Source organism: Choloepus didactylus, chromosome 9, assembly GCF_015220235.1.
Source record: "Choloepus didactylus isolate mChoDid1 chromosome 9, mChoDid1.pri, whole genome shotgun sequence".
NCBI lineage: Eukaryota > Metazoa > Chordata > Mammalia > Pilosa > Megalonychidae > Choloepus > Choloepus didactylus.
Genome location: NC_051315.1, coordinates 60112132 through 60132003, shown reverse-complemented (window position 1 = coordinate 60132003; position 19872 = coordinate 60112132). Strand labels below are relative to the sequence as shown.

At 39.5% G+C, this 19872-nt stretch overlaps 1 protein-coding gene across 4 annotated transcripts in view; it reads right to left on the bottom strand.

Moving 5' to 3' along the window:
* Window positions 1-2899: 2899 nt before the first annotated feature.
* The window catches only part of ERICH2 (glutamate rich 2), a 64526-nt gene continuing 47553 nt past the window's right edge, over window positions 2900-19872 (bottom strand). For all 4 annotated transcript variants that reach the window (XM_037850240.1, XM_037850242.1, XM_037850243.1 and 1 more), the window contains 2 exons: window positions 4389-4460; window positions 2900-3733 (listed from right to left, as the gene is read on the bottom strand). In XM_037850240.1, the coding sequence (XP_037706168.1) occupies window positions 3612-3733; window positions 4389-4460 (194 nt within the window). In that variant the 3' untranslated portion in view covers window positions 2900-3611. The remainder of the gene's footprint in view (window positions 3734-4388; window positions 4461-19872) is intronic.

Sequence of the window (19872 nt, the reverse complement as noted above, 5' to 3'; positions counted from 1 at the left end):
TTTGACCTCCAGAACAGTAAGATAATTTGTGCTTTAAGCCACCAAGTTTGTGGGAATTTGTTATAGTAGCCATAGGAAATAAACACATTTCCCATACTCAACCTGTGCAAGTGAACCACCACCTTTTCCAGCAAACCTGTTTTTCTTTCTGTGTTGGAGATTTCTGTATATGGAGACTGTACCACCATATACCTAGTTACTCAACTAGGAGTCATTGTTGATCTCTACCTCTTCCCCACATTTAATTCATCACCAAATTCCTTCTATTTTATCTCCTCCATTCCATTGCAACTCCCTGCTACAATCTTATCAGGCTACAATTTTGAAATGCCAGAATTACTATGTAACAATGGAGTTTTATATCCCACTTTTCTTTGTTCTCTACACTCTCAGACCTTTTTAAAAAATTGAGACCCATAGAAGAAATACATTTCACTTAAAGATCTAGCACACACACACCCCTGAACCTAAAGTTTCACAAAACAGTACTTCCCATACTCTTTTGCAATGTATGCTGACATTTTCTATTCTATGTATTTTACTTTAAAAAAAAATCCCAGCTAATTGTGACTCATTATAATAATTTCATAACTGAACAATGGATCATGATTTGTCCTTGGAGAAAGATGTTTTTCTACGTGGCTAGCAGAATGCTCTAAAATACAACTCATTCTTTTCCTTAAAATCTTTCAAAGACCTCCCACTACCTTAAGGAAAAAATTCAAACATTAACATGGCTAACATGACCCTCCATTACTCACGCCTTTTATCATTGTAGCTACAACTTTCTCTAATCTAACTGGTTCATTTTCATTTTACGATCCAACCTTACCTACTTACTTTCTGGGCCTCTGCAAGAGGTGTTTCTGTTGGTAGAACACTCTTGCCCACAACCTCTTCTGGTAGCTAATTCCCACTTATTCTACCTTCTCAGCTTACACTTCATCCCCTCCCCCACCTCAGTGCCTTCCCAGGGTGCCTGGACTGAATTAGCTGCCCCTCCTCTATGCTCCTTTAGCCCCCTGGACTTCCTCAAAGACACTACCTATCACCCTGTATTATAAGAACAATGGTGCTGTTTAAGAGCAAAGATTGAGTTTTGTTCCCCTTGGTATACCCAGTGGGCCTTCAGTAAATACTTACTGAATAAATAAATGAAATTATTTCCGTGAGTTCCCATCTCAAGTCCACTGAATGGGCATTCTTACACCTTCCCATATTGTTGGATATTTGGGTTAACACCATTGTAATGTGTTACAAAGTTCTTGAAGAAGGCACACATCTAGAACCAAACTGTCCACAGAGACATACCTTGGGTGCTGATTCATTAAAGTTTCTAGAGTTTAGCTATGTGTGAGGCAGCATGGAATGCTGGGTTCAATATCCACTAGCTCTCTCATACTGAGACAGTATCGAGTATCTCTAAATCTCAATTTCCTCACCTGAATTCCAATATCCTAGCTAACTTCTACCCTTGAACATGACAAGCTGAATTTGTCCAACTGATAAGAGTAGCATCTTCTCAGAACTGTTGTGAGAAGTCAGTGGATTAAATAACAAAAATACTTTGCAGATAATTTTAAAATATTGCTACATAGAGACACATGTCAGGGTATGCCAAAACCCTGAGTTTCATTAAGGCGTGCAAATAGGATGAACAGAATGGGCAGAGGTGTCAATTACTTTTGATGGGAAAAGCCAGTAAATTCTTTGATTTAGCTTGTTATATTATGGGTTTTTATACAGGGAGTTTCTTCACCAGAATTTCCATGTTCTTTTAATAGAAAACTCAATCCTTGTTAGTAACTTAGTCTACAGTGTCATTTTTAGGGTATTTTCTGGACTTCCTATTGGTGGGGGGGCTCTATAATCAGGTGAGTGTCATTAGATTGACATATGGTAATTTTTCTATGGTGAAGAGGAATGACAAACCCAAATAAAAATGTAAAGAACAGGTCATTGCTGAGGTGTGTCAGCCAAACCACCAGTACTACCCAATTATTTATATGTCATGGCCCATAACTAGGGGATTCTACATACTAGTCTTCATTTCTTTCAGTTACCCCTACAAAATGGTGAAGCAGAATTCTTCCTCTGAAAGTTAGCAGGCCACAAAAAAGGATAAACCATTTTGGATATGCCATGGCATTGTGCTAACGTAAGAATAAAAATTCAATATGTCTTACCCCCAAATCACAGCTGTGCACTCATAAACAAATTATTTAGAATTATTTTTCTCATTTTTACCTCAGTGACTGTGCCAGTTTGGATGTATTATGTCCCCCAAAATGCCATTATCTTTGATGCAGTTTTGTGGGGGCAGATGTATTTGTGTTGATTAGGTTGGAATCCTTTGATTGAGTGTTTCCATGGAGATGTGACCCACTCAACTATAGGTGATAACTCTGATTTGTTTCCATGGAGACTTGGCCCACCCATTCAGGGTAGGTCTTAATTGGATCACTGGAATACTTTAAAAAGAGCCACACAGGCCCAGATGCAGAGCAGCTGTGAGTGACATTTTGGAGAGCAGCTGCAGGTAAGAAAGGACAAAACGCCCCAAGAGCAACAGTTTGGAGAGTGCCATTTTGAAATGTAACCTGGGAGCAGGCGGACACCAGCCACGTGCCTTCCCGGTTTTCCATATGCCACTGGCCATCCTTCAGTGAAGGTACCCGATAGTTGATGCCTTACCTTGGATACTTTTTGGCCTTCAGACTTTAACTCTGTAACCAAATAAACCCCCTTTATAAAAGCCAATCCATTTCTGGTGTTTTGCATAACGGCAGCATTAGCAAAATGGAACAGTGATCTTGCAACCTAATTTAAAGGTGGCAGAATTCATCAAGGAATGCAGAATCAGCAAAGTAATGTACATTGGCATATAAGAATCACAACATTTTCACTAACTTTCACTTTATTCATTCATTCACTTGACTATATACATATATTATATATGAGCTTCTATTATTTGTCAAGCACTGGCCCAAGTGCTGGGGATAAAATGGTGAAAAAGACAAGGTTCTGTTTCATGGAATTACATTCTCTGGCAGATAGAGAGAAGACAAACAGAAAAACAAATAATTAAGAATTTCAGACACTAGTAAGTGCTATAAAGAACATAAAACAGATGATGTATAAGTGCCTGAGGTGGAGAACATGGATGGGGGTCTCATAGAACAGTGGTTAAGAGTAGGATCCACAATTCCCATGCAAAAATCCAGGCTCTCCCGAAGAATAGATGTACAATGCTGGATAAACTATTCACCCTCTCTGTACCTCAGTTTTCTTATTTGTAGAATCAGGATAGTAACAGTACTTACCCATGGGGGTGCTGGATTAAATAAACTAATATGTGTAGAACAGTTTGAATAGTACCTGGCATGTAGTTAGTGCTATATAAGTATTTATAATTACTATTTTCCTCTCTGAGGAATTCACATTGAGCTGAGACCTAAAAAGAAGGAATGCAAACTAAGAATATAGGTAAATTAAAAGGAACTCTGCAGCAAATAAAGAACAATTAGACTACAATGCATCCCTCTTCTTTGTATTTCTGGGGTATATATTAGTGAAAAGGCATAAAACTTTAACTATAGTAGTAACAATCATCACCCGTCTTCACATTCATCAGAGCTGTCTTCACTCAGATCCTCACTACTTTCCCCTTCACTCTCACCGCTACTCTCATCTTCACTATCTTCATCATCTTCCTCAAGACTTGGAGCTTTCTCTGCCACAGAAAGGAAAAGAATGGCTTGGAATGTTTTTTAATATTTCCACTCTTTGAAGAATCACAATTCTCCTAACTCCTTCCTCCACTAAGAAACACATATTTTTAGAACATGAGAGAACTGAGCTGAACTTGACTAACCATATGTAGGGTCCAAGTAGTAGTACAAAGATGAAATATATTCTCACTGGTATAAAGATGTTTGTGGATTTAAAATTAATTTAAAACATAGGCCTATAAATTTTTATTTTGTCTAAAGTCAACGTAATTTTTACTTAAATAGAATAAGAGGAAGTGAGGTTTATAGTGGTTCACAGGGTACTGGCTTTCCTTGGAATTGTGGGATAACCACTTTCATTTACAGTGGTGATTAGCATGTCTGCTTCTTCTGGAAACTCTGGTAACTGGTGCCTGCTGCTTGGTGCCCAGGGACCCTGCTTTGCTTGGATAGTTCCACCCCACAGAGAGAAATGGGTCATCATGATCATCCACAGAGGACAAGCTGATTTTCATTAAACCATAAAAGGTAACCATTTACCCTTTTCTTCACCACCTCTGAAGGATGTACATTGCTAATCTCCTGGGATAATGGATTTTTAAATAGTGACTCCTGATAGTTTTAAGAGAAAGAAGGAATTTCAATTTAAAAATTTACCCATCAGCAACATTTCTTCAATAAGTGAAGAAAACTCCTTGGCCTCAGGATTTTCTGGTTCGTAGATTAGGACTGAAAATGGACAACAGAATATGTGTTATGAATGTTCAAAGTGTTTCAGCAAACAGGCTCCTTAGAATGAGCCTGAAACTGCCAATGAGAGCAAGTGAAAATGCACATAGTGATAAACACCAAAAATTATACCACAGGTATATAAAAGTGCAAAGAGATAAAATGTTCCACTTATATATGATGCTTTGTAAGAGACAAAAATCCTCATTATATTTTCTCCCTCCTATCCAAAGTATGTAATTTCCATCACCTCAATATGGTTTCACTCAAAGGCTGGTGGCCAAAGTATTTCTTGAATATAATAATTTCCTTTCCCCAACAAGGTACAAATCCTGCTAAATAGTGAGACTACACTAATCAGAACACTGGGTACCTAGTGGTCTGTTAACTCCTCATCTCATCTCACCCACCCATGGTCTATGACATCCTTCACCAAAGCCTTCATCAGAACACAAAGGAATATTAGTTTTTTTAATGCAATCTCCTCCATGTTGGAGAAGTCATTTTTTAAAACTCATCTTTCAAATAGGGAAAACTATTGTTTCTTCTTTTTCTTCAACCTAAGAACTTTCACCCTAGTCCACACCTCAATCATCATGTGGTTAATAATATCCTTTCTCTTCACTGGACCCATTATTTTTAGCATGATTTATTCCTTTTTGGCCATCCTTTATGTGAAAAGGTCATCTCTCCTTTGGACCATACCAGTAGATTTATTAGGTGTGCTGGTAGGCTATCAACACTCTAGAGACCAGGAAGATTGCACTTGTGTTTCAGAGTTTACTAGACTTTTGTTTTTCAGCTCTCACTCTACTGATCTCTCTACCTTCTTCCTAACTGCCTTGGGGAGTATACATAATTCTGCACCATCATTTGATGTAGTGACTCCTGTGCGATAGCTTGGTGGCCCCCAGGGGACACTGAAACATCGAATGTGTTATTTGCCTGGCTAAGACTAAGATAAAATCGTGGTTGGTTCCACTAGGTCCCATTGATTCTTAGGACTCCAGCCTATGGCTTTCATCCTGGCACACCAAACCAAGTATATTTATTTCCTAATCCACTAACATAACTAACAATTTATCAACAATCTGGGCTAGTATGATTGTGTATCTGGTTGGAAGTGGTTTTTGAGGATCCTACAGATATTTTATACATCGTGTAAAGTTTCAAATAAAAGTAACTTTTTATACATTTTGACTTGTACTAGAACATGATATCGTTAGCAGTCTCTCTGAGGCTAAGCCTCTTTCTAGAGCAGGGCTTCTCCAACTTTTCCTTGAGAAGCAATTTTCTTAAGATGTTAATAAATACTTGGGAAACTCAGTTAAAATTAACCAGGTAAAATTTACAGTTAGGAGTAATTGCAGGATTTTACAGAAACATTATTACCCTTAAGACTATTATGAATCTTACAGAGAGAAGAATATAGTGTGCTGGTTTGAATGTATTGTCCCCCAGAAAAAGCCATATTCTTTGGTGCAATCTTGTGGGGCAGACAGAATAGTGGGGATTAAGTTGGAATGTTTGGATTAGGTTGTTTGCATGGAGATGTGCCCCACCCAGCTGTGGGAGGTGACTCTGGTGGGATACTCCCATGGAGGTGTGGCCCCACCCATTCGGGGTGGGCCTTGATCAGTGGAGCCATATAAATGAGCTGGCTCAAGGAGAGGAAACGGAGTGCAGCTGTGAGTGACGTTTTGAAGAGAAGCAAGCTTGCTAGAGAGGAACGTCCTGGGAGAAAGCCATTTTGAAACCAGAACTTTGGAGCAGACGCCAGCCACATGCCTTCCCAGCTAACAGAGGTTTTCCGGACACCATTGGCCTTCCTCCAGTGAAGGTACCCGATTACTGATGTGTTACCTTGGACACTTTATGGCCTTAAGACTGTAACTGTGTAGCCAAATAAACCCCCGTTTTACAAAAGCCAATCCATCTCTGGTGTTCTGCATTCTGCAGCATTAGCAAACTAGAACATATAGTTACCCAAATTTATTTGACCATAGAATCCTTTTTGGTAGAACTTAAGAAATCTTGAACTAGTGTTCCTTGGAACAAAGTTTAGAAAATGTCATGTTGGAATTAAGATTGTCCCATTGGACTGCAATATGGGATCAGGTACCACCATGGTTTAACAAAAAACTGCTGGCAATTGTCAGTTTCCAAGCAGTGGGGGAAAGGTACCTGCTTTGTAATTTATCCCAGCAATATCCATCCTAGACGATGAATCAAAAAGCCTTCTTATTCATTTTTTGGAGATTGAATTATGCCCCCGACAAAAGGCAGTTCAGATCCCAAACCCTGGTCCTGTGGGTGTGAACCCATCTGCAAATAGGACCTTTGAAGATGTCATCAGTTAATGTGTGCCCGAACTAAATGAGGGTGGGCCTTAATCCAATATGGTTGATGTCTTTATAAGCAACGAAAATTGGACACAGAAGAAAGAAGCAATGGGAAGAGCAAGAAACTGGAAATCAATGGAACCCAAAGGAGAAAGGAGAAAACATTGCCGTGTGCTTTGCCAAGTAACAGAAAAGCCAAGAACCAAGGATCACCAGCAGCCAGCTCCACAATTCCATAGTCTTTGGGGGAGAAGGCACAGCTTTGTTGACCCTTCAACTTCTCTTAGCCTCAAAACAGTAAGCCAATAAATTATCATTGTTTAAGCCAATTCATTGCATGGTTTTTGTTTTAGCAGCTGTGAAACTAAAACACTTTTTAACAAGCCAGAAGCATTTGTAAAAAGATGAGAGATGCTTCTAGCACATGCAGGTGGTATCCTGGGGCCTGTTCCCCAAACTGTGCTCCCTGAAGGAAGTGGAGCCAAGGTGTGGACCCTGGAGGGAGACAGTCAGATGGGAATCCTGGTTCTGTCACTGTCTAGCTGGGTATTCTTGGGAAAAGTATTTAATATCTTTATACTTCAGTTTCCTTATCTGTAATAACACTAGATACTACATTGGACTGTTTGAATGACCAATAAGATAATATAGATAAAGCACTTCATGTGTTCTTGGTACATGGTAAGTGCTGGATAAATGTTGGTTGTTGGTTTCTCTGAAATGGTTCTGAGCCTAGAGAGAGGCTTAGTTCCTCCCTAAGTGTTCACAGGATGCTTCCTTTTGGTGGAAGAGCTGGGGCAGGAGAGAAGGGGTTTCTGCTACCTGTGACACCATAGGTTCCTCAGAATGGGGATTACTTTAGAACACACTTGTCTTGTTCACTGCTGAGTTCCCAGCAGAGTGCCTGGCACATAGCAGGAGCCCCCAAAACATGAGAATATAGACATCTGAGTAGAAACAGTCCTTTACCCTAGGTAAGAGGAAACGGCACCTTATTTCAATTAAATAAATAGACATCTTTTTAGGAACTATCTTTTCTGAAGATTATCTGTATTTCCATTTGACCTATAGTGATAACAACCATTTGGTTTTCATTATTCTTCAACACTTATAATTAATGAAGTAGATCTTTCAGGGGCTAAATATTTGTATTTGTTTCTTTTCTTTCTCTATCTCTATCTCTATCTCCCTCTCTTTGGTGGACTCTCGAGCTGTTTGTGAGCAAGAGTGCAGTGCCTTGAGGGGACTGCCTCTGGTTTCTGTCTTAAGGTATGTGACCATGAAATAGGAAGACTGATTGGCTCAAAGTCTCAGTCAATCATGAGATGAACTAAGAAAGGTACTTGGGACTTGATTTGCAGTCCCATTTAAAAACCAATTTTCCAGGATGCCTCCAATGCCTGGTGGGAAATGGCATGGAGCAGAGATATCAGTTTTGAAATTCAAGCTTATGCCAACAGATAAAATTTCTTGGGGGAATACAATACAAAAAGAACCTATGGAGCACCCAGGACTCCAGGTGAGAAGCCCTGAAGCCAAATAAAGAAATACATAATAACTTCCATAATTTGGCAAGAAAGCACACAGGAAATAGTAGTTTTATTCAAGAAAATGAGAGTGTAAAACTTTTCTGAAGGGACAAGGATGCATTATTTTATATAAATGAATAGCCTTAACTTGAATAAAGAAAATAAATATATTAGCTGATTGTAAGAGCCATTTCTAGCTTTATTGATTCATAAAAAGTGTATCTTTTCTAAGTCTCTGTTTCATTGAACAGGAAAACAAGCTTATTAATTGAATGAGGAAATGGAAATGTAGTTGGAAAATCACAGGTTTTCAAGTCAAATCTGGGTCCTAATCCCAACCCTACCACTTAGTAGCTGCAAGACCATATGCAAGTTAGTTCTCCTTGTTAAATCTCAGTTTTCTCATCTATACAAGAGGTTAATAATACCTGCCTCACAGAATTGCTTTAAGGATTAAATAAGGTATTCCAACATGCTTCCATAGTAGGTACCCAATACATATGTATATAAACACATAAACATGCAATCACATGATCTATGATAATAGACATACATTTATAAATATATATATATAGAGAGAGAAGGGGGAGTGTCACATAAAGAGGAGCTAGAAGATGGGGAAAAAAGAGATGGACAAAAGAACATTTATACTGTAAGCATTTAGATATAAAATATTTTGGAGTCCACACTAGCTGAAAAAAATCCATTTTGTCTATTGATAGGAATATATGGACGGACTTTGGGCAGCATGCAACCAAGTGTTCCTATTAATATCTAAGAACTAGAATTTCCTTCCCCCTGAGATGGAGTCTGTCTCCAACTCTCCATTCTTCCTTAAGTCACCTTGGCATTGCTAAACCTGGATCTCTCTAATTTCTCACACTTGGCTGATGCTCCATGTTCTGGTTTGCTAGAGCTGCCATTATGTAAAATACCAGAAATGGATTTGCTTTTATAAAGGGGATTTATTTGGTTACAAACTTAACAGTTCTAAGGCATCAGCAAGAGGATACCTTCACTGAAGAATGGCCAATGGAGCCCAGAACACCTCTGTCAGCTGGGAAGGCATGTGGCTGGCGTCTGCTGGTCATTTGCTCCTGGGTTACGTTTCAAAATTGCTTTCCCTGGGCATCTGTCTTAGCTCCTTTCTCTCTCAGCTCCTCTGCATGCTTGCTTCTTTCTCCCAGGATGTCTGTCTCTAAGTGTCTGGGGGTTCTCTCTGAGCTTTTACAGGGTAAACTCCGGATTTCAACTCTTAGCTTAGTATCTCCAAACATCCTCTGTCCGCATCTCCAAGTGTCTCCACGAATCAGCAAGCATCTGGGTCCCTGTCGGCTGTTAGCTTCTCTCTTAAATACTCCAGTGAACTAATCAAGACCCACCCTGAATGGGGGGGTCCACACACCCATGGAAATAATTTAATCAGAGTTCCACCCTAAGCAACAGACTAATCAGTCTGCCCCCACAAGACTGCATTAAAGAAAATGGATTTTCTGGGGGACATAATATATCCAAACTGGCACACTCCACCAATCTTATTTTGCAGACCCCCATCCCCAAATCATCCCTTGGTCTCCTTGTCCATGTTTCTAATCATTCCCTTTTTCCTCTTGGGAGTATCATTTTTTCCTGATGGGCTCCCTGAATTATGTGCCTGTCTTAGGACCCACTGTAGCTCTTTTTCCTAGAATTTAATCCTTAATTTTAGTGGTACCACTATTTGGCCTGGACAAACAAGAGTGAACAGTTTCCTGAGTGAGCTGATAGGGATGGAAAACAAACCAAATAATGTTTAATGTTACCTCCAAGAGGGCTTTGACCATGTGTGGTTTGATTCCTTCTCCCTCCAGCACCCTCCAGCATCCTACTAAAGTCAGAGCCCAATATATATTTGTTGGAATGAAGGAAGGGAGGGAGGGAGAAAGGAAGTTTTACAGGGATATATTCCCATTAAGCTAGATAAGTTTGAACTTTTTCATCCCTGTTGACCTGGCACTTAACATGTGTTCACTGGTCCAAGTCAGGTCAACAAGCATTTTATTGAATACTTGTTATTTACATAGCACAGTGCAGGGCCAACAGCCAAAAGTGAATGACAGATGTGTTGGTATCAATGCATATATTTTCTGCCAGAGTCATTCTAAAATGATTGATGGATATGAAAATAAAGTATATCAATTTTTCTACAATTAGTTTCCACAGAAAATTCAAAAGTCAGAGCCACTGAATCACTGACTTTTTATATTAGTCGTCACAGAGCAGAAAAGAGTACTGGGAGAAAGAGGCCTGGGTTCCAGATCTGGCTGTTGTCACTAACTCCCCAAGAGGTGCTGAGCAAGCTGCTTAGCCTCCCTCTTATTTAGTTCCTTTATTTATAAAAACAGAGGATTGGACATGATTCTTTCTGCTTGGAAATTCTGTTTGTGGGCCACCAAATATATTTTTGAACAAAATATTTTATTTGATGGCTGTAAAGGTCAAAGTGTTTGAAAGGATTAAAAAGGTAAATTATTTACCTTGGAAATCAAATAGGTAGTACTAAAGTATTTTTTTTTTTTTAATTCATCTTCAAGATTAGCCTACAATTTAAGAATTACTCCATCCTATGTGATTAATCTTATGGAATAGTATGCTTGGGAGTGGTTGAATTGAGAAAATTTATGTTGTATATATGCTCCCACAATTAAAAAAAAAAAAAAAGAAAGAGCAACTAAAGAGAAAATGACAATTAAACATAATACATGATCCTGAAGGGATCTAAGAAGGGAGGAGAAAAGGCTCAAAGGGACATTATTGGGACATATGAAAATATTGGAATATAGACTGTAAGGTTTTATCAATGTTAAATTTCTTAGACTTGATAACTGCACTTACGGTGTGTGCTGGTTTGAAGCTGTTATGCACCCCAGAAAAGGCCATGTTCTTTTAATCCATTCCTGTGGGGGTAGTCTTTTGTGGGTGGGACTTTTTGATTAGGTTGCTTCAGTTGAGATGTAACTGACCCTGGAAGGTCTTAATCCTTTACTGGAGTCCTTTATGAGAAGATAAAGGGCAGAAAAAGCAGAGAGAGCTGAGAGAGACACATCCAGAGAAGTTTGGAGAGAGCTCAGAGAGAAATCCACCTGAAGCCAGAAGCTAAACTCTGGAGAGAAGACCAGCAGACACCAGCCATGTGCCTTCCCATGTGACAGAGGTGTCCCAGATGTTGCAGGCCTTTCTTCAGAGATGGTATCTTTCACTTGAGCCTTAATGTGGACACTTTCATGGCCTTAGAACTATAAATTTGTAAACTAATAAATCCCTATTGTAAAAGCCAACCCATTTCTGGTATATTGCATTCCAGCACCTTTAGCAAAGTGAAACAAGGTGGTTACTTAAGTGAATATCCTTGTTCTTAGGAAATGTCCTTGGCAGTGAAAAGTGTTCACGAAACATGATGTATACAACCTATACTCAAGTCTTCAGAAAATGGATTGATGAGAGGCGGGGCAAGATGGCAGACTGGTGAGCTGTATGTTTTAGTTACTCCTCCAGGAAAGTAGGTAGAAAGCCAGGAACTGCGTGGACTGGACACCACAGAGCAATCTGACTTTGGGCATACTTCATACAACACTCATGAAAACGTGGAACTGCTGAGATCAGCGAAATCTGTAAGTTTTTGCGGCCAGGGGACCCGCGCCCCTCCCTGCCAGGCTCAGTCCCGTGGGAGGAGGGGCTGTCAGCTCCGGGAAGGAGAAGGGAGAACTGCAGTGGCAGCCCTTATCGGAAACTCATTCTACTGATTCAAACTCCAACCATAGACAGACTGAGACCAGACACCAGAGAATCTGAGAGCAGCCAGCCCAGCAGAGAGGAGACAGGCATAGAAAAAAAGCAACACGAAAAACTCCAAAATAAAAGTGGAGGATTTTTGGAGTTCTGGTGAACATAGAAAGGGGAAGGGCCCTGAGGCGCATATGCAAATCCTGAAGAAAAGCTGATCTCTCTGCCCTGTGGACCTTTCCTTAATGGCCCTGGTTGCTTTGTCTCTTAGCATTTCAATAACCCATTAGATCTCTGAGGAGGGCCGGTTTTTTTTTGTTGTTGTTGTTGTTGTTGTTGTTGTTTTTTAATCCTTTTTTCTTTTTCTAAAACAATTACTCTACGAAGCCCAATACAGAAAGCTTCAAAGACTTGCTATTTGGGCAGGTCAAGTCAAGAGCAGAACTAGGAGAGCTCTGAGACAAAACTCAATAATCCAGTGGCTGAGAAAATTCACTAAACACCACAACTTCCCAACAAAAGGGGGGTGTCCGCTCACAACCATCATCCTGGTGGACAGGAAACACTCCTGCCCATCGCCAGCCCCATAGCCCAGAACTGCCCCAGACAACCCAGTGTGACAGAAGTGCTTCAAATAACAGGCACACACCACAAAACTGGGCGTGGACATTAGCCTTCCCTGCAACCTCAGCTGATTGTCCCAGAGTTGGGAAGGTAGAGCAGTGTGAATTAACAAAGCCCCATTCAGCCATCATTTCAGCAGACTGGGAGCCTCCCTACACAACCCAGCAGCCCAGAACTGCCCTGGGGGGACGGCACTCACCTGTGACATAGCACAGTCATCCCTCAACAGAGGACCCAGGGTGCACGGCCTGGAAGAGGGGCCCACTTGCAAGTCTCAGGAGCCATACGCCAATACCAAGGACTTGTGGGTCAGTGGCAGAGACAAACTGTGGCAGGACTGAACTGAAGGATTACACTATTGCAGCAGCTTTAAAACTCTAGGATCACCAGGGAGATTTGATTGTTAGAGCCACCCCCCCTCCCTGACTGCCCAGAAACACGCCCCATATACAGGGTAGGCAACACCAACTACACACGCAAGCTTGGCACACCAATTGGACCCCACAAGACTCACTCCCCCACTCACCAAAAAGGCTAAGCAAGGGAGAACTGGCTTGTGGAGAACAGGTGGCTCGTGGACGCCACCTGCTGGTTAGTTAGAGAAAGTGTACTCCACGAAGCTATAGATCTGATAAATTAGAGATAAGGACTTCAATTGGTCTACAAATCCTAAAAGAACCCTATCAAGTTCAGCAAATGCCACGAGGCCAAAAACAACAGAAAATTATAAAGCATATGAAAAAAACAGACGATATGGATAACCCAAGCCCAAGCACCCAAATCAAAAGACCAGAAGAGACACAGCACCTAGAGCAACTACTCAAAGAACTAAAGATGAACAATGAGACCATAGTACGGGAGATAAAGGAAATCAAGAAGACCCTAGAAGAGCATAAAGAAGACATTGCAAGACTAAATAAAAAAATGGATGATCTTATGGAAATTAAAGAAACTGTTGACCAAATTAAAAAGATTCTGGACACTCATAGTACAAGACTAGAGGAAGCTGAACAACGAATCAGTGACCTGGAAGATGACAGAATGCAAAATGAAAGCATAAAAGAAAGAATGGGGAAAAAAATTGAAAAAATCAAAATGGACCTCAGGGATATGATAGATAATATGAAACGTCCGAATATAAGACTCATTGGTGTCCCAGAAGGGGAAGAAAAGGGTAAAGGTCTAGGAAGAGTATTCAAAGAAATTGTTGGGGAAAACTTCCCAAATCTTCTAAACAACATAAATACACAAATCATAAATGCTCAGCGAACTCCAAATAGAATAAATCCAAATAAACCCACTCCGAGACATATACAGATCACACTATCAAACACAGAAGAGAAGGAGCAAGTTCTGAAAGCAGCAAGAGAAAAGCAATTCACCACATACAAAGGAAACAGCATAAGACTAAGTAGTGACTACTCAGCAGCCACCATGGAGGCGAGAAGGCAGTGGCACGATATATTTAAAATTCTGAGTGAGAAAAATTTCCAGCCAAGAATACTTTATCCAGCAAAGCTCTCCTTCAAATTTGAGGGAGAGCTTAAATTTTTCACAGACAAACAAACGCTGAGAGAATTTGCTAACAAGAGACCTGCCCTACTGGAGATACTCAAGGGAGCCCTACAGACAGAGAAACAAAGACAGGACAGAGAGACTTGGAGAAAGGTTCAGTACTAAAGAGATTCGGTATGGGTACAATAAAGGATATTAATAGACAGAGGGGAAAAATATGACAAACATAAACCAAAGGATAAGATGGCTGATTCAAGAAATGCCTTCACGGTTATAACGTTGAATGTAAATGGATTAAACTCCCCAATTAAAAGATATAGATTCGCAGAATGGATCAACAAAAATGAACCATCAATATGTTGCATACAAGAGACTCATCTTAGACACAGGGACACAAAGAAACTGAAAGTGAAAGGATGGAAAAAAATATTTCATGCAAGCTACAGCCAAAAGAAAGCAGGTGTAGCAATATTAATCTCAGATAAAATAGACTTCAAATGCAGGGATGTTTTGAGAGACAAAGAAGGCCACTACATACTAATAAAAGGGGCAATTCAGCAAGAAGAAATAACAATCGTAAATGTCTATGCACCCAACCAAGGTGCCACAAAATACATGAGAGAAACACTGGCAAAACTAAAGGAAGCAATTGATGTTTCCACAATAATTGTGGGAGACTTCAACACATCACTCTCTCCTATAGATAGATCAACCAGACAGAAGACCAATAAGGAAATTGAAAACCTAAACAATCTGATAAATGAATTAGATTTAACAGACATATACACGACATTACATCCCAAATCACCAGGATACACATACTTTTCTAGTGCTCATGGAACTTTCTCCAGAATAGATCATATGCTGGGACATAAAACAAGCCTCAATAAATTTAAAAAGATTGAAATTATTCAAAGCACATTCTCTGACCACAATGGAATACAATTAGAAGTCAATAACCATCAGAGACTTAGAAAATTCACAAATACCTGGAGGTTAAACAACACACTCCTAAACAATCAGTGGGTTAAAGAAGAAATAGCAAGAGAAATTGCTAAATATATAGAGACGAATGAAAATGAGAACACAACATACCAAAACCTATGGGATGCAGCAAAAGCAGTGCTAAGGGGGAAATTTATAGCACTAAACGCATATATTAAAAAGGAAGAAAGAGCCAAAATCAAAGAACTAATGGATCAACTGAAGAAGCTAGAAAATGAACAGCAAACCAATCCTAAACCAAGTACAAGAAAAGAAATAACAAGGATTAAAGCAGAAATAAATGACATAGAGAACAAAAAAACAAGAGAGGATAAATATCACCAAAAGTTGGTTCTTTGAGAAGATTAACAAGATTGACAAGCCCCTAGCTAGACTGACAAAATCAAAAAGACAGAAGACCCATATAAACAAAATAATGAATGAAAAAGGTGACATAACTGCAGATCCTGAAGAAATTAAAAAAATTATAAGAGGATACTATGAACAACTGTATGGCAACAAACTGGATAATGTAGAGGAAATGGACAATTTCCTGGAAACATACAAACAACCTAGACTGACCAGAGAAGAAATAGAAGACCTCAACCAACCCATCACAAGCAAAGAGATCCAATTAGTCATCAAAAATCTTCCCACAAATAAATGCCCAGGGCCAGATGGCTTCACAGGGGAATTCTACCAAACTTTTCAGAAAGAACTGACACCAGTCTTACTCAAACTCTTTCAAAACATTGAAGAAAATGGAACACTACCTAACTCATTTTATGAAGCTAACATCAATCTAATACCAAAACCAGGCAAAGATGCTACAAAAAAGGAAAACTACCGGCCAATCTCCCTAATGAATATAGATGCAAAAATCCTCAACAAAATACTTGCAAATCGAATCCAAAGACACATTAAAAAAATCATACACCATGACCAAGTGGGGTTTATTCCAGGCATGCAAGGATGGTTCAACATAAGAAAATCAATCAATGTATTACAACACATTAACAAGTCAAAAGGGAAAAATCAATTGATCATCTCAATAGATGCTGAAAAAGCATTTGACAAAATCCAACATCCCTTTTTGATAAAAACACTTCAAAAGGTAGGAATTGAAGGAAACTTCCTCAACATGATAAAGAGCATATATGAAAAACCCACAGCCAGCACAGTACTCAACGGTGAGAGACTGAAAGCCTTCCCTCTAAGATCAGGAACAAGACAAGGATGCCCGCTGTCACCACTGTTATTCAACATTGTGCTGGAAGTGCTAGCCAGGGCAATCCGGCAAGACAAAGAAATAAAAGGCATCCAAATTGGAAAAGAAGAAGTAAAACTGTCATTGTTTGCAGATGATATGATCTTATATCTAGAAAACCCTGAGAAATTGACGATACAGCTACTAGAGCTAATAAACAAATTTAGCAAAGTAGCAGGATACAAGGTTAATGCACATAAGTCAGTAATGTTTCTATATGCTAGAAATGAACAAATTGAAGAGACACTCAAGAAAAAGATACCATTTTCAATAGCAACTAAAAAAATCAAGTACCTAGGAATAAACTTAACCAAAGATGTAAAAGACCTATACAAAGAAAACTACATAACTCTACTAAAAGAAATAGAAGGGGACCTTAAAAGATGGAAAAATATTCCATGTTCATGGATAGGAAGACTAAATGTCATTAAGATGTCAATTCTACCCAAACTCATCTACAGATTCAATGCAATCCCAATCAAAATTCCAACAACCTACTTTGCAGACTTGGAAAAGCTAGTTATCAAATTTATTTGGAAAGGGAAGATGCCTCGAATTGCTAAAGACACTCTAAAAAAGAAAAACGAAGTGGGAGGACTTACACTCCCTGACTTTGAAGCTTATTATAAAGCCACAGTTGCCAAAACAGCATGGTACTGGCACAAAGATAGACATATAGATCAATGGAATCGAATTGAGAATTCGGAGACAGACCCTCAGATCTATGGCCGACTGATCTTTGATAAGGCCCCCAAAGTCACTGAACTGAGTCATAATGGTCTTTTCAACAAATGGGGCTGGGAGAGTTGGATATCCATATCCAAAAGAATGAAAGAGGACCCCTACCTCACCCCCTACACAAAAATTAACTCAAAATGGACCAAAGATCTCAATATAAAAGAAAGTACCATAAAACTCCTAGAAGATAATGTAGGAAAACATCTTCAAGACCTTGTATTATGCGGCCACTTCCTAGACTTTACACCCAAAGCACAAGCAACAAAAGAGAAAATAGATAAATGGGAACTCCTCAAGCTTAGAAGTTTCTGCACCTCAAAGGAATTTCTCAAAAAGGTAAAGAGGCAGCCAACTCAATGGGAAAAAATTTTTGGAAACCATGTATCTGACAAAAGACTGATATCTTGCATATATAAAGAAATCCTACAACTCAATGACAATAGTACAGTCGGCCCAATTATAAAATGGGCAAAAGATATGAAAAGACAGTTCTCTGAAGAGGAAATACAAATGGCCAAGAAACACATGAAAAAATGTTCAGCTTCACTAGCTATTAGAGAGATGCAAATTAAGACCACAATGAGATACCATCTAACACCGGTTAGAATGGCTGCCATTAAACAAACAGGAAACTACAAATGCTGGAGGGGATGTGGAGAATTTGGAACTCTTATTCACTGTTGGTGGGACTGTATAATGGTTCAGCCACTCTGGAAGTCAGTCTGGCAGTTCCTTAGAAAACTAGATATAGAGTTACCATTCGATCCAGCGATTGCACTTCTCGGTATATACCCGGAAGGTCGGAAGGCAGTCACACGAACAGATATCTGCACGCCAATGTTCATAGCAGCATTATTCACAATTGCCAAGAGATGGAAACAACCCAAATGTCCTTCAACAGATGAGTGGATAAATAAAATGTGGTATATACACACGATGGAATACTATGCGGCAGTAAGAAGGAACGATCTCGTGAAACATATGACAACATGGATGAACCTTGAGGACATAATGCTAAGCGAAATAAGCCAGGCACAAAAAGAGAAATATTATATGCTACCACTAATGTGAACTTTGAAAAATGTAAAACAAATGGCTTATAATGTAGAATGTAGGGGAACTAGCAATAGAGAGCAATTAAGGAAGGGGGAACAATAATCCAAGAAGAACAGATAAGCTATTTAACGTTCTGGGGATGCCCAGGAATGACTATGGTCTGTTAATTTCTGATGGATATAGTAGGAACAAGTTCACAGAAATGTTGCTATATTAGGTAACTTTCTTGGGGTAAAGTAGGAACATGTTGGAAGTTAAGCAGTTTTCTTAGGTTAGTTGTCTTTTTCTTACTCCCTTGTTATGGTCTCTTTGAAATGTTCTTTTATTGTATGTTTGTTTTCTTTTTAACTTTTTTTTCATACAGTTGATTTAAAAAAGAAGGGAAAGTTAAAAAAAAAAAAGAAAGAAAACAAGGAAAAAAAAAAAAGATGTAGTGCCCCCTTGAGGAGCCTGTGGAGAATGCAGGGGTATTCGCCTACCCCACCTCCATGGTTGCTAACATGACCACAGACATAGGGGACTGGTGGTTTGATGGGTTGGGCCCTCTACCACAGGTTTTACCCTTGGGAAGACGGTTGCTGCAAAGGAGAGGCTAGGCCTCCCTATGGTTGTGCCTAAGAGCTTCCTCCCGAATGCCTCTTTGTTGCTCAGATATGGCCCTGTCTCTCTAGCTAAGCCAACTTGAAAGGTGAAATCACTGCCCTCCCCCCTACGTGGGATCAGACACCCAGGGGAGTGAATCTCCCTGGCAATGTGGAATATGACTCCCGGGGAGGAATGTAGACCCGGCATCATGGGACGGAGAACATCTTCTTGACCAAAAGGGGGATGTGAAAGGAAATGAAATAAGCTTCAGTGGCAGAGAGAATCCAAAAGGAGCCGAGAGGTCACTCTGGTGGGCACTCTTACCACACTTTAGACAACCCTTTTTAGGTTCTAAAGAATTGGGGTAGCTGGTGGTGGATACCTGAAACTATCAAACTACAACCCAGAACCCATGAATCTCGAAGACAGTTGTATAAAAATGTAGCTTATGAGGGGTGACAATGGGATTGGGAAAGCCATAAGGACCACACTCCACTTCGTCTAGTTTATGGATGGATGAGTAGAAAAATAGGGGAAGGAAACAAACAGACAAAGGTACCCAGTGTTCTTTTTTACTTCAATTGCTCTTTTTCACTCTAATTATTATTCTTGTTATTCTTGTGTGTGTGCTAATGAAAGTGTCAGGGATTGATTTGGGTGATGAATGTACAACTATGTAATGGTACTGTGAACAATCGAAAGTACGATTTGTTTTGTATGACTGCGTGGTATATGAATATATCTCAATAAAATGAAGATTAAAAAAAAAAAAAAAAAAGTCATAATGCTGAGCAAAATAAGCCAGGCACAAAAAGAGAGATATTGTATGTTACCACTAATGTGAATTCTGTGAAAAATGTACAATGTTTTATACTGTAGAATGTAGGGGACCTAGAGATACCAATTAGTGGAGGGGGAATGATAATCTAATAAGAACAGATAAACTATGGAGGGTAATCTCAAGGTTATGGGAATGCTCAGGAATGATTATGGTTTGTAAACTTTCTTGG